The sequence below is a fragment of the Procambarus clarkii genome, chromosome 22 (assembly GCF_040958095.1).
Source record: "Procambarus clarkii isolate CNS0578487 chromosome 22, FALCON_Pclarkii_2.0, whole genome shotgun sequence".
In the NCBI taxonomy this organism is placed as follows: domain Eukaryota; kingdom Metazoa; phylum Arthropoda; class Malacostraca; order Decapoda; family Cambaridae; genus Procambarus; species Procambarus clarkii.
In genome coordinates this window covers 35,730,164-35,742,686 of record NC_091171.1, presented here as the reverse complement: position 1 = coordinate 35,742,686, position 12,523 = coordinate 35,730,164, and the positions used below count along the sequence as shown (strand labels likewise).

General features: G+C 47.6%; 2 protein-coding genes across 2 annotated transcripts; one reads left to right on the top strand and one right to left on the bottom strand.

The window, feature by feature from the left end:
• Positions 1 to 5,498: 5,498 nt before the first annotated feature.
• LOC123761063 (collagen alpha-1(II) chain-like) lies at positions 5,499 to 6,888 on the bottom strand. Its single transcript, XM_069329191.1, has 2 exons — positions 6,785 to 6,888; positions 5,499 to 6,696 (listed from the first exon to the last, which is right to left on the bottom strand). Exons 1-2 carry the CDS (start codon positions 6,886 to 6,888, stop codon positions 5,499 to 5,501), a joined length of 1,302 nt encoding a protein of 433 aa, XP_069185292.1.
• A 22-nt stretch (positions 6,889 to 6,910) lies between these two features.
• Positions 6,911 to 12,274, top strand: LOC123761057 (dentin sialophosphoprotein-like). The gene is made up of 4 exons (XM_045746940.2): positions 6,911 to 6,965; positions 7,686 to 8,282; positions 9,960 to 10,449; positions 10,480 to 12,274. The coding sequence occupies exons 1-4, from the start codon at positions 6,911 to 6,913 to the stop codon at positions 12,272 to 12,274; spliced, it is 2,937 nt and encodes a 978-aa protein (XP_045602896.2).
• Positions 12,275 to 12,523: the final 249 nt, after the last annotated feature.

Genomic DNA, 12,523 nt, shown 5'->3' with positions numbered 1-12,523 from the left:
AGTGGGTGGAGGGTGTGACAGTGGGTGGAGGGTGTGACAGTGGGTGTAACAGTGGGTTAAGGGTGTGACAGTGGGTGTAACAATGGGTGTAGGGTGTGACAGTGGGTGGAGAGTGTGACAGTGGGTGGAGGGCATGACAGTGGGTGGAGGGCATGACAGTGGGTGGAGGGCGTGACAGTGGGTGGAGGGCATGACAGTGGGTGGAGGGTATGACAGTGGGTGGAGGGTATGAGACTACAGAGCGAGATGAGAGTGAGGGAAGAGTGTGACGTCCTGATATTACAGAGTGGCAGAGTGTGGCAGGTGCAGGAGAGAGAGAGAGAGAGAGAGAGAGAGAGAGAGAGAGAGAGATATGGTGTGGGCGTAATTAGGTGTGTGGGTGCAGCCATCTGCTTCCTTCACCCTGTAAATAATGAACTTCCTAACCATCACAAATGCGTATCGTAACTCACCAATGACGTCAGAGATGACGTCACACTCTACCAAAACATTCCCACCACTTGCAGACAAAAAAGGCTCAAAGTCTCCCAGCAAATACGGTCGATACAAGCCATATATCTACCCTAGATTTTCGACCTGTCGACTCACCAGGCAGGAGAGCCTCTGGGGCATCGTACGACACTGACGTAATGGGGTTGTCAGCTAACCACGTCTGCTGATAATTATCCATTATTTTATCTATCCTTTCTCTATAGATTGCTTTTATAGATTTATTTTCACTCGCTTTTGCTTTATTTCTCGCATGAAAATTAAACTGACGTAGACGTCAGTTTACGTCTAATACACTGAGTTCAGTTTGGAACACTGGGAGGATACCTCCATCCTAATCATCTCTCTCAGCCTCCAAAATATCACTATGCACACTTTGCGTCACGCCGCGTCACACTGCGTCATTACTGCGTCAGAGGAAGAGGCAAAACATAGAAGCGTGATCCGTCTGCGGTCTGTTATCTGTTATGGCGTTCAAATGTCAAGGGCAAGATGGATATGGGATGTGAGGTGACGGAGATGGGGAGGCTTGGCCAGGGAGATGGGGAGGCTTGGCCAGGGAGATGGGAGGCTTGGCCAGGGAGATGGGGAGGCTTGGCCAGGGAGATGGGAGGCTTGGCCAGGGAGATGGGAAGGCTTGGCCAGGGAGATGGGAGGCTTGGCCCAGGGAGATGGGAAGGCTTTGTCAGGGAGATGGGAGGCTTGGCCCAGGGAGATGGGAAGGCTTTGTCAGGGAGATGGGAGGCTTGGCCCAGGGAGATGGGGAGGCTTGGCCAGGGAGATGGGAGGCTTGGCCAGGGAGATGGGGAGGCTTGGCCAGGGAGATGGGAGGCTTGGCCAGGGAGATGGGAAGGCTTGGCCAGGGAGATGGGAAGGCTTGGCCAGGGAGATGGGAAGGCTTGGCCAGGGAGATGGGAAGGCTTTGTCAGGGAGATGGGAGGCTTGGCCAGGGAGATGGGGAGGCTTGGCCAGGGAGATGGGGAGGCTTGGCCAGGGAGATGGGGAGGCTTGGCCAGGGAGATGGGGAGGCTTTGTCAGGGAGATGGGAGGCTTGGCCAGGGAGATGGGAGGCTTGGTCATTAAGAGGAAGAACTATATATATATATATATATATATATATATATATATATATATATATATATATATATATATATATATATATATATATATATATATATATATATATATATATATATGCTCATTGAATATGACCGCATATTCTGTATTTACTATCTTCTGATTTAGGGCTTCTATCCCTCTAACAATTTTTCTAGCATCAGGGCTTAGCTGAAAGAGTTCTCCAAAACTCATGTTCGTTATCTTAAGGTGAAGAAAAAAGTGAATTATTATAGAATGTATTACTCTTATTTATACAATTTGCACAACGTTTCGAACCTCCATGGTTCATTCTCAAGTGAAAAGAAATTACAGATCTAGGTAAATTTATACCAGTACGGGCTCAGGTGATAAAACAAGTAGAATAAAGGAAAAGGCAAGGGGTTAAATAGGAGATAAATGGAGGACGAAGCACATTCAAAGATTAATCAGGTGTAATAGGCCTGATTAGTATCTTCTTTGTTGTCATCGTTATGTTCTGGTCTTGTCCTTACTCTCATGGTGGGTAGAGTAAATAGTTCCGTGATTTGGGTGTTCATGGTAGGTTGTTCTATTCTTTTGTGAATTGCTTCAAGAATTTGTAACCTTCTTTCATCCTGGGTTTTGTCTATTATACAGGTATTTTTCTTCAACATTTCTCTTGTTAGGGTGATGTCATGGGCTTGACTCATGTGATTCCTGGGGGCACCGGATTGAAGATGACAGGTCAAACGCCTCGTCAGCTTGGTCGACGTCATACCGACCGAATTCTTCAGTATATATATATATATATTTATATATATGTATATATATGTATATATATATATATATATATATATATATATATATATATATATATATATATATATATATATATATGTCGTACCTAGTAGCCAGAACGCACTTCTCAGCTTACTATGCAAGGCCCGATTTGCCTAATAAGCCAACTTTTCATGAATTTATTGTTTTTCGACTACCTAACCTACCTAACCTAACCTAACCTAACTTTTTCGGCTACCTAACCTAACCTAACCTATAAAGATAGGTTAGGTTATATATATATATATATATATATATATATATATATATATATATATATATATATATATATATATATATATATATATATATATATATATATATATATGTCGTACCTAGTAGCCAGAACGCACTTCTCAGCTTACTATGCAAGGCCCGATTTGCCTAATAAGCCAACTTTTCATGAATTTATTGTTTTTCGACTACCTAACCTACCTAACCTAACCTAACCTAACTTTTTCGGCTACCTAACCTAACCTAACCTATAAAGATAGGTTAGGTTAGGTTAGGTAGGGTTGGTTAGGTTCGGTCATATATCTACGTGAATTTTAACTCCAATAAAAAAAAATTGACCTCATACATAATGAAATGGGTAGCTTTATCATTTCATAAGAAAAAAAATTGAGAAAATATATTAATTCATGAAAACTTGGCTTATTAGGCAAATCGGGCCTTGCATAGTAGGCCGAGAAGTGCGTTCTGGCTACTAGGTGCGACATATATATATATATATATATATATATATATATATATATATATATATATATATATATATATATATATATATATATATATATAACCGAAAACTCACACCCCAGAAGTGACTCGAACCTATACTGCCAGGGGCACTATGCAACTGGTGAACAGGACACCTTAACCACTGCACCGTCGATGTCATGGGTAAATGGGTAAAGTTAATGGGTAAAGTTAAGCACCGAGTTTCGGGTCAGTAGATCCTTTAGTGTCGCGATTAAAGGATTAATCGTTGCCAGCGTTTCTCCTGTGTGTTACTGTGTGTGAAAAGTTTGAAGGAAAAGACCTGTAGTCTCCTCGTTGTTGATCTTTGTATCGTCTTAATCTCCTCCTCCTTGTTGAACCTTCACATTACTAAGTGACATCAGTCGTTGAATAAATCCAAGATCAGCTGTGTTGCAGGCGATGAGTCACAATAACGTGGCTGAAGTATGTTGACCAGACCACACACACTAGAAGGTGAAGGGACGACTACGTTTCGGTCCGTCCTGGACCATTCTCACAATCGACTTGAGAATGGTCCAGGACAGACCGAAACGTCGTCGTCCCTTCACCTTCTAGTGTGTGGTCTGGTCAACATCAGGTGTGTTGTTCCACTGAGTGTTGTAGGTTGCTTCGGCTGAGTTTGACACCATGACCTCTTGAGAGAGTTTCAGGCATATGATACATCAGACTTCAGCATACAGTCAGTCCTGAACGTAGTCAGGTAGTAAACTCAGAGGCTGTAAACACACGAGAAGTAGGGGTGTATACCTCTGTGTATACAACTCCTGGTATACTAAAGCGGCCAGGGGAATAACTCGCCACGTGACGGTCCGATGTGAGATAAGATTAAATGATAAAAAGATAAACAAAAAAAAGATGAAAGGATGCAAGTTGAAAAACCGGAGTAGGTGAATTGATCGATGATTTGCGAGGGAATTAATGAAACAAGAGAGAGAGAGTTGAAAGTGACATTAAGGAGCTATGAAGAAAGTGACTCATAGAGACACATCAGGTGGACACATGTATCATACGCTGAAGAAAGCTGTACGGATGTGTCATGTTACCTTACCTTGAGGGGATTTCGGGGCTTAGCGACCCCGCGGCCCGGTCGTCGACCTGGCCTCCTCGTTGCTGGACTGGTCAACCAGGCTGTTGGACGCGGCTGCTCGCAGCCTGACGTATGAGTCACAGCCTGGTTGACCGGGTATCCCTTGGAGGTGCTTATCTAGTTCTCTCTTGAACACTGTGAGGGGTCGGCCAGTTATGCCCCTTATGTGTAGTGGAAGCGTGTTGAACAGTCTCGGGCCTCTGATGTTGATAGAGGTCTCTCTCAGAGTACCTATTGCACCTCTGCTTTTCAACGAGGGGTATTCTGCACATTCTGCCATGCCTTCTGGTCTCATATGGTGTTATTTCTGTGTGCAGGTTTGGGACCAGCCCCTCTACTATTTTCCATGTGTAAATTATTATGTATCTTCCCCGCCTGCGCTCAAGAGAATACAGATTTAGGCTCTTTAGTCGGTTTCAGTAGTTTAGATGTTTTACTGAGTGGATTCTAGCAGTAAAGGATCTCTGCACGCTCTCCAGGTCAACAATTTATCCACCTTTGAAAGGGGCTGTCATTGTGCAGCAGTACTCCACTCTAGAGAGCACTATAGCGTCTTGAAGAGTATCTTCATTGGTATAGCATCTCTAGTGTGTAAAGTTCTTGTTATCCAACCTGATATTTTTCTTGCAGTTGTGACGGCTACTTTATTGTGTTCTTTAAAGGTAAGATCTTCCGACATGAGTACACCCAGATCCTTTACATTGCCTTTATGTTTTATGTTATCATTTGACTGAGTATTGTACGTGTCCCTGCAGAAACATCCTCATGTTGCACAAACAAGTTCAAATTCCTTTTTTTTTTATTCATTACACGTTTGTTGATTTATAATTATATATGGTAAATGATTGACTGCATTTTTGTGCAAACTAAGAGAAAATTAAAATAACATAACCTACATTTAAATTTAGATTTTGAAGCAATATTTATTGATTATTTAACCAAAAATTACAGTTGAGGCTCGAGTGAACAGGTGTTTCACATACAATTTTTTCTATTTTCACCCTTATGAATATAGACGCGATTACAGGACCCCCCCCAGGTGACCAGGGGGGGGGCGGGTCCGGTACACACCTGGTTCATTGTGGTCCACACCAGGACCATCTCGGACCACACCCCATGCAATTTAGGCAACAACTGATCCAACTCAAGTCACACCTGGTTCAGCTTGAGTCACACCTGGTTCAGCTTGAGTCACACCTGGTTCAGCTTGAGTAACACCTGGTTCTCCTTGAGTCACACCTGGTTCAGCTTAAGTCACACCTGGTTCTCCTTGAGTCACACCTGGTTCTCCTTGAGTAACACCTGGTTCAGCTTGAGTCACACCTGGTTCTCCTTGAGTCACACCTGGTTCAGCTTGAGTCACACCTGGTTCTCCTTGAGTAACACCTGGTTCTCCTTGAGTCACACCTGGTTCAGCTTGAGTCACACCTGGTTCTCCTTGAGTCACACCTGGTTCAGCTTGAGTCACACCTGGTTCTCCTTGAGTCACACCTGGTTCAGCTTGAGTAACACCTGGTTCTCCTTGAGTCACACCTGGTTCTCCTTGAGTCACACCTGGTTCTCCTTGAGTCACACCTGGTTCTCCTTGAGTCACACCTGGTTCTCCTTGAGTCACACCTGGTTCTCCTTGAGTCACACCTGGTTCTCCTTGAGTCACACCTGATTCTCCTTGAGTCACACCTGGTTCTCCTTGAGTCACACCTGGTTCAGCTTGAGTAACACCTGGTTCTCCTTGAGTCACACCTGGTTCTCCTTGAGTCACACCTGGTTCTCCTTGAGTCACACCTGGTTCTCCTTGAGTCACACCTGGTTCTCCTTGAGTCACACCTGGTTCTCCTTGAGTCACACCTGGTTCTCCTTGAGTCACACCTGGTTCTCCTTGAGTCACACCTGGTTCTCCTTGAGTCACACCTGGTTCAGCTTGAGTAACACCTGGTTCTCCTTGAGTCACACCTGGTTCTCCTTGAGTCACACCTGGTTCTCCTTGAGTCACACCTGGTTCTCCTTGAGTCACACCTGGTTCTCCTTGAGTCACACCTGGTTCAGCTTGAGTCACACCTGGTTCTCCTTGAGTCACACCTGGTTCTCCTTGAGTCACACCTGGTTCTCCTTGAGTCACACCTGGTTCTCCTTGAGTCACACCTGGTTCTCCTTGAGTCACACCTGGTTCTCCTTGAGTCACACCTGGTTCTCCTTGAGTCACACCTGGTTCAGCTTGAGTAACACCTGGTTCTCCTTGAGTCACACCTGGTTCTCCTTGAGTCACACCTGGTTCCCCTTGAGTCACACCTGGTTCCCCTTGAGTCACACCTGGTTCCCCTTGAGTAACACCTGGTTCCCCTTGAGTCACACCTGTTTCCCCTTGAGTCACACCTGGTTCTCCTTGAGTCACATTTGGACCACACTCTTCAACAACATTCGGACCATCGTGACGCCTCACCGCTCCTCTTCAGCAATCCTAAAATATTGCCGTAAACACTAGGTCCCTTATTCACCCGGCGAACTTTCCTGGTCTGAGTCCACGCCCGCCCTCACGCCCGCCCACGCCCGCCCACGCCCGCCCACGCCCGCCCACGCCCGCCCACGCCCGCCCACGGACACGCCACCGTCACGCCACCACAAACAATAACCAAACCCATTAAATATAATGAAGAAGGAAAGATGACGTCACACAAAAGAGTGCCCTGTGAACTAGTGACGTCACGGCAGGACCCTGGTGAGGTGGCCTTTTGTTACGGCGGCACTCCTGAGTGCCACCGAGGGGGGGGAGAGGGCCATGGGCAAGGGGAGGGGGAGGGGGATGAGGGGAGAGGTGGTAATTAAGGATGCCATAGAACAATTCCTCTCTCACAACGTTCTCTATAAATAGCAAGACACAGGAGCTATCATAACTTGCATTCCCGCCCCCTCCCCCCCCCCTCCAGTAACCCCCCCCCCGTCCCTCCCCCAGTGACTACCCCCCCTCCCCCTCCCTCCGTCATCACCCAGGACACAGTGGTCAGTGATTATAACTTTGCTCGGTATATTTAGACCAGAGTGACGTCACTACAGCTCCTCTCAACAAGTTGATTTCTGTGTAGTATTGTCGACTCTAAAAGTGCTCTGCAGTCCTTAAATAACCCATCACAGTGTATGTCTGAAGTAGCTTGTAATATTAAATGGAATGGAATTTTTGCCAATGATAATAACTATTGTATAAAATTTGTGTACTCACCTAGTTGTACTCACCTAGTTGTGTTTGCGGGGGTTGAGCTCTGGCTCTTTGGTCCCGCCTCTCAACCGTCAATCAACAGGTGTACAGATTCATGAGCCTATCGGGCTCTGTCATATCTACACTTGAAACTGTGTATGGAGTCAGCCTCCACCACATCACTTCCTAAAATTGTAATTAACTTTGTCAATAAAGATGTTAATAATATTAAGCATTGAAGTCAAGGCTACGAGGACCGCAATCAAGGCTACGAGGAGCGCAGTCAAGGCTACGAGGAGCGTAGTCAAGGCTACGAGGAGCGCAGTCAAGGCTACGAGGAGCGCAGTCAAGGCTACGAGGAGCGTAGTCAAGGCTACGAGGAGCGTAGTCAAGGCTACGAGGAGCGTAGTCAAGGCTCCGAGGAGCGCAGTCAAGGCTACGAGGACCGTAGTCAAGGCTCCGAGGAGCGCAGTCAAGGCTACGAGGACCGTAGTCAAGGCTCCGAGGAGCGTAGTCAAGGCTCCGAGGAGCGTAGTCAAGGCTCCGAGGAGCGTAGTCAAGGCTCCGAGGAGCGTAGTCAAGGCTACGAGGACCGTAGTCAAGGCTCCGAGGACCGTAGTCAAGGCTCCGAGGAGCGTAGTCAAGGCTCCGAGGAGCGTAGTCAAGGCTCCGAGGAGCGTAGTCAAGGCTACGAGGAGCGTAGTCAAAGCTACGAGGAGCGTAGTCAAGGCTACGAGGAGCGCAGTCAAGGCTCCGAGGAGCGTAGTCAAGGCTCCGAGGAGCGTAGTCAAGGCTCCGAGGAGCGTAGTCAAGGCTCCGAGGAGGGTTTTCAAGGATTGATTGGTATAGATCAATCTTAAATAAACAATTATTTCTTAAATAAACAATCTGTTCTAAACTCCTCGACTCATCATTGCTATTGCCAATTTTATAATTATATATTTGTCTGTCTATATTTCATATTCTATCCCATCTATCTATCCTGTGTGGATCCCATCCCATGTTGGAGTTGGAAAACATGACTTTGTAGATCAATTGGGCAATGAGGCTTGCAGGAAAGAAAACATTGAGTATGACTTTGGACTATCTAATGCAATTATTAGAAACATACAAATTAGAGAAATTAATTCAGATTTAGAAGAACTAAGAAATGCCCAGAGACCTGAAAGCTGCAGTATTAAAAGTTATGACGAACAACTTTTGTAATAATAGGTATTTGTATGGTCAGCACAGTAACAGAACCAGGTAATGTGACCTAGTCATTGCGGGAATTCGCCTTGGCTATAGGCACATCTGGCAGGTTAGTGAAGCTGAGCCACTACCAGAATATTCAGATTGCAAACTCTGTGATAAACCTTTAATGCATTCACTAGAACACTATATTGTTGAATGTGAAACCGTAAAAGATTTTAGACCTCCTGGCCTCTTGTACCACCAACTGTGTAACTATTTCATTGACTCAGGTGTTCGGGACGACATCCTAACAATTTATCCAAAATTTCCTTGTCCATTTTAAAGAATGAAGAACAATTTTATTTATATTACTTCTAAGCTGCATCACTTATGAACCCATCCCTGCCCTTGTGTGGCAGTGCATAATAAAAAGTTGTTTTCACATATTCATACATTGATTGTAACTATGAGATATATATATATATATATATATATATGTCGTACCTAGTAGCCAGAACGCACTTCTCAGCCTACTATGCAAGGTCCGATTTGCCTAATAAGCCAAGTTTTCCTGAATTAATATATTTTCTCTAATTTTTTTCTTATGAAATGATAGAGCTACCCATTTCATTATGTATGAGGCCAATTTTTTTTTTATTGGAGTTAAAATTAACGTAGATATATGACCGAACCTAACCAACCCTACCTAACCTAACCTAACCTATCTTTATAGGTTAGGTTAGGTTAGGTAGCCGAAAAAGTTATTTTACATTAGGTTAGGTAGGTTAGGGAGTCGAAAAACAATTAATTCATGAAAACTTGGCTTATTAGGCAAATTGGGCCTTGCATAGTAGGCTGAGAAGTGCGTTCTGGCTACTAGGTACGACATATATATATATATATATATATATATATATATATATATATATATATATATGCTTCAGCCTACAGTTTAGACTTTCTTGAGATGATTTCGGGGCTTTAGTGTCCCCGCGGCCCGGTCCTCGACCAGGCCTCCACCCCCAGGAAACAGTCCGTGACAGCTGACTAACACCCAGGTACCTATTTACTGCTAGGTAACAGGGGCATAGGGTGAAAGAAACTCTGCCCATTGTTTCTCGTCGGCGCCCGGGATCGAACCCGGGACCACAGGATCACAAGTCCAGTGTGCTGTAAGCTCGGCCGACCGGCTCCCTATTGTCTTGTGTATAACCCTCTGTCCTGTGTATCGGTGAATACCAGCATTATCCTCACTTTAATAAGACTTAATTGAAATCCTCAGATTAGACAAAATTGTAATTAACTTTGTCAATAAAGATGTTAATAATAATAAGCATTGAAGTCAAGGCTACGAGGACCGCAATCAAGGCTACGAGGAGCGCAGTCAAGGCTACGAGGAGCGTAGTCAAGGCTACGAGGAGCGCAGTCAAGGCTACGAGGAGCGCAGTCAAGGCTACGAGGAGCGTAGTCAAGGCTACGAGGAGCGTAGTCAAAGCTACGAGGAGCGTAGTCAAGGCTCCGAGGAGCGCAGTCAAGGCTACGAGGACCGCAGTCAAGGCTCCGAGGAGCGCAGTCAAGGCTACGAGGACCGTAGTCAAGGCTCCGAGGAGCGTAGTCAAGGCTACGAGGAGCGTAGTCAAGGCTACGAGGAGCGCAGTCAAGGCTACGAGGAGCGTAGTCAAGGCTCCGAGGAGCGTAGTCAAGGCTACGAGGAGCGTAGTCAAGGCTACGAGGAGCGCAGTCAAGGCTACGAGGAGCGCAGTCAAGGCTACGAGGAGCGTAGTCAAGGCTCCGAGGAGCGCAGTCAAGGCTACGAGGAGCGCAGTCAAGGCTCCGAGTAGCGCAGTCAAGGCTACGAGGAGCGTAGTCAAGGCTACGAGGAGCGCAGTCAAGGCTCCGAGGAGCGTAGTCAAGGCTACGAGGAGCGCAGTCAAGGCTCCGAGGAGCGTAGTCAAGGCTACGAGGAGCGCAGTCAAGGCTACGAGGAGCGCAGTCAAGGCTCCGAGGAGCGCAGTCAAGGCTCCGAGGAGCGCAGTCAAGGCTCCGAGGAGCGCAGTCAAGGCTACGAGGAGCGCAGTCAAGGCTCCGAGGAGCGCAGTCAAGGCTACGAGGAGCGTAGTCAAGGCTACGAGGAGCGCAGTCAAGGCTCCGAGGAGCGTAGTCAAGGCTACGAGGAGCGCAGTCAAGGCTCCGAGGAGCGTAGTCAAGGCTACGAGGAGCGCAGTCAAGGCTCCGAGGAGCGCAGTCAAGGCTCCGAGGAGCGTAGTCAAGGCTCCGAGGAGCGTAGTCAAGGCTCCGAGGAGCGCAGTCAAGGCTACGAGGAGCGCAGTCAAGGCTACGAGGAGCGCAGTCAAGGCTACGAGGAGCGTAGTCAAGGCTACGAGGAGCGCAGTCAAGGCTACGAGGAGCGCAGTCAAGGCTACGAGGAGCGCAGTCAAGGCTACGAGGAGCGTAGTCAAGGCTACGAGGAGCGTAGTCAAGGCTACGAGGAGCGCAGTCAAGGCTACGAGGAGCGTAGTCAAGGCTACGAGGAGCGTAGTCAAGGCTACGAGGAGCGTAGTCAAGGCTCCGAGGAGCGTAGTCAAGGCTACGAGGAGCGTAGTCAAGGCTCCGAGGAGCGCAGTCAAGGCTACGAGGACCGTAGTCAAGGCTCCGAGGAGCGCAGTCAAGGCTACGAGGAGCGTAGTCAAAGCTACGAGGAGCGTAGTCAAGGCTACGAGGAGCGCAGTCAAGGCTCCGAGGAGCGTAGTCAAGGCTCCGAGGAGCGTAGTCAAGGCTACGAGGACCGTAGTCAAGGCTCCGAGGAGCGTAGTCAAGGCTACGAGGACCGTAGTCAAGGCTCCGAGGAGCGTAGTCAAGGCTCCGAGGAGCGTAGTCAAGGCTACGAGGAGCGCAGTCAAGGCTCCGAGGAGCGTAGTCAAGGCTCCGAGGAGCGTAGTCAAGGCTACGAGGACCGTAGTCAAGGCTCCGAGGAGCGTAGTCAAGGCTCCGAGGAGCGTAGTCAAGGCTACGAGGACCGTAGTCAAGGCTCCGAGGAGCGCAGTCAAGGCTACGAGGAGCGTAGTCAAAGCTACGAGGAGCGTAGTCAAGGCTACGAGGAGCGCAGTCAAGGCTCCGAGGAGCGTAGTCAAGGCTCCGAGGAGCGTAGTCAAGGCTCCGAGGAGCGTAGTCAAGGCTACGAGGACCGTAGTCAAGGCTCCGAGGAGCGCAGTCAAGGCTACGAGGAGCGTAGTCAAAGCTACGAGGAGCGCAGTCAAGGCTACGAGGACCGTAGTCAAGGCTCCGAGGAGCGTAGTCAAGGCTCCGAGGACCGTAGTCAAGGCTACGAGGAGCGTAGTCAAGGCTACGAGGACCGTAGTCAAGGCTACGAGGAGCGTAGTCAAGGCTACGAGGAGCGCAGTCAAGGCTACGAGGAGCGTAGTCAAGGCTCCGAGGAGCGTAGTCAAGGCTCCGAGGAGCGTAGTCAAGGCTCCGAGGAGCGTAGTCAAGGCTCCGAGGAGCGTAGTCAAGGCTCCGAGGAGCGTAGTCAAGGCTCCGAGGAGCGTAGTCAAGGCTCCGAGGAGCGTAGTCAAGGCTCCGAGGAGCGTAGTCAAGGCTCCGAGGAGCGTAGTCAAGGCTACGAGGAGGGTTTTCAAGGATTGATTGGTATAGATCAATCTTAAATAAACAATTATTTCTTAAATAAACAATCTGTTCTAAACTCCTCGACTCATCATTGCTATTGCCAATTTTATAATTATATATTTGTCTGTCTATATTTCATATTCTATATAATGTTTGTCTATATTTTATTAAGGGTTATCTTGAGATGATTTCGGGGCTTAGTGTCCTCGCGGCCCCGTCCTCGACCAGCCCTCCACCCCCAGGAAGCAGCCCGTGACAGCTGACTAACTCCCAGGTACCTATTTACT

What these genes read in the sequence shown, in the direction of transcription:
- LOC123761063 (XM_069329191.1), bottom strand. Translation starts at nt 6,888, where the DNA reads ATGGGTTTGGTTATTGTTTGTGGTGGCGTGACGGTGGCGTGTCCGTGG. An exon ending in GTGGGCGGGCGTGGGCGGGC is followed by an intron (nt 6,697 to 6,784) that starts GTGAGGGCGGGC and finishes GGATTGCTGAAG; the next exon opens with AGGAGCGGTGAGGCGTCACG.
- LOC123761057 (XM_045746940.2), top strand. Translation starts at nt 6,911, where the DNA reads ATGACGTCACACAAAAGAGTGCCCTGTGAACTAGTGACGTCACGGCAG. An exon ending in GGGTTTTCAAGGATTGATTG is followed by an intron (nt 8,283 to 9,959) that starts GTATAGATCAAT and finishes ATTGAAGTCAAG; the next exon opens with GCTACGAGGACCGCAATCAA. An exon ending in GAGCGCAGTCAAGGCTCCGA is followed by an intron (nt 10,450 to 10,479) that starts GTAGCGCAGTCA and finishes CGAGGAGCGTAG; the next exon opens with TCAAGGCTACGAGGAGCGCA.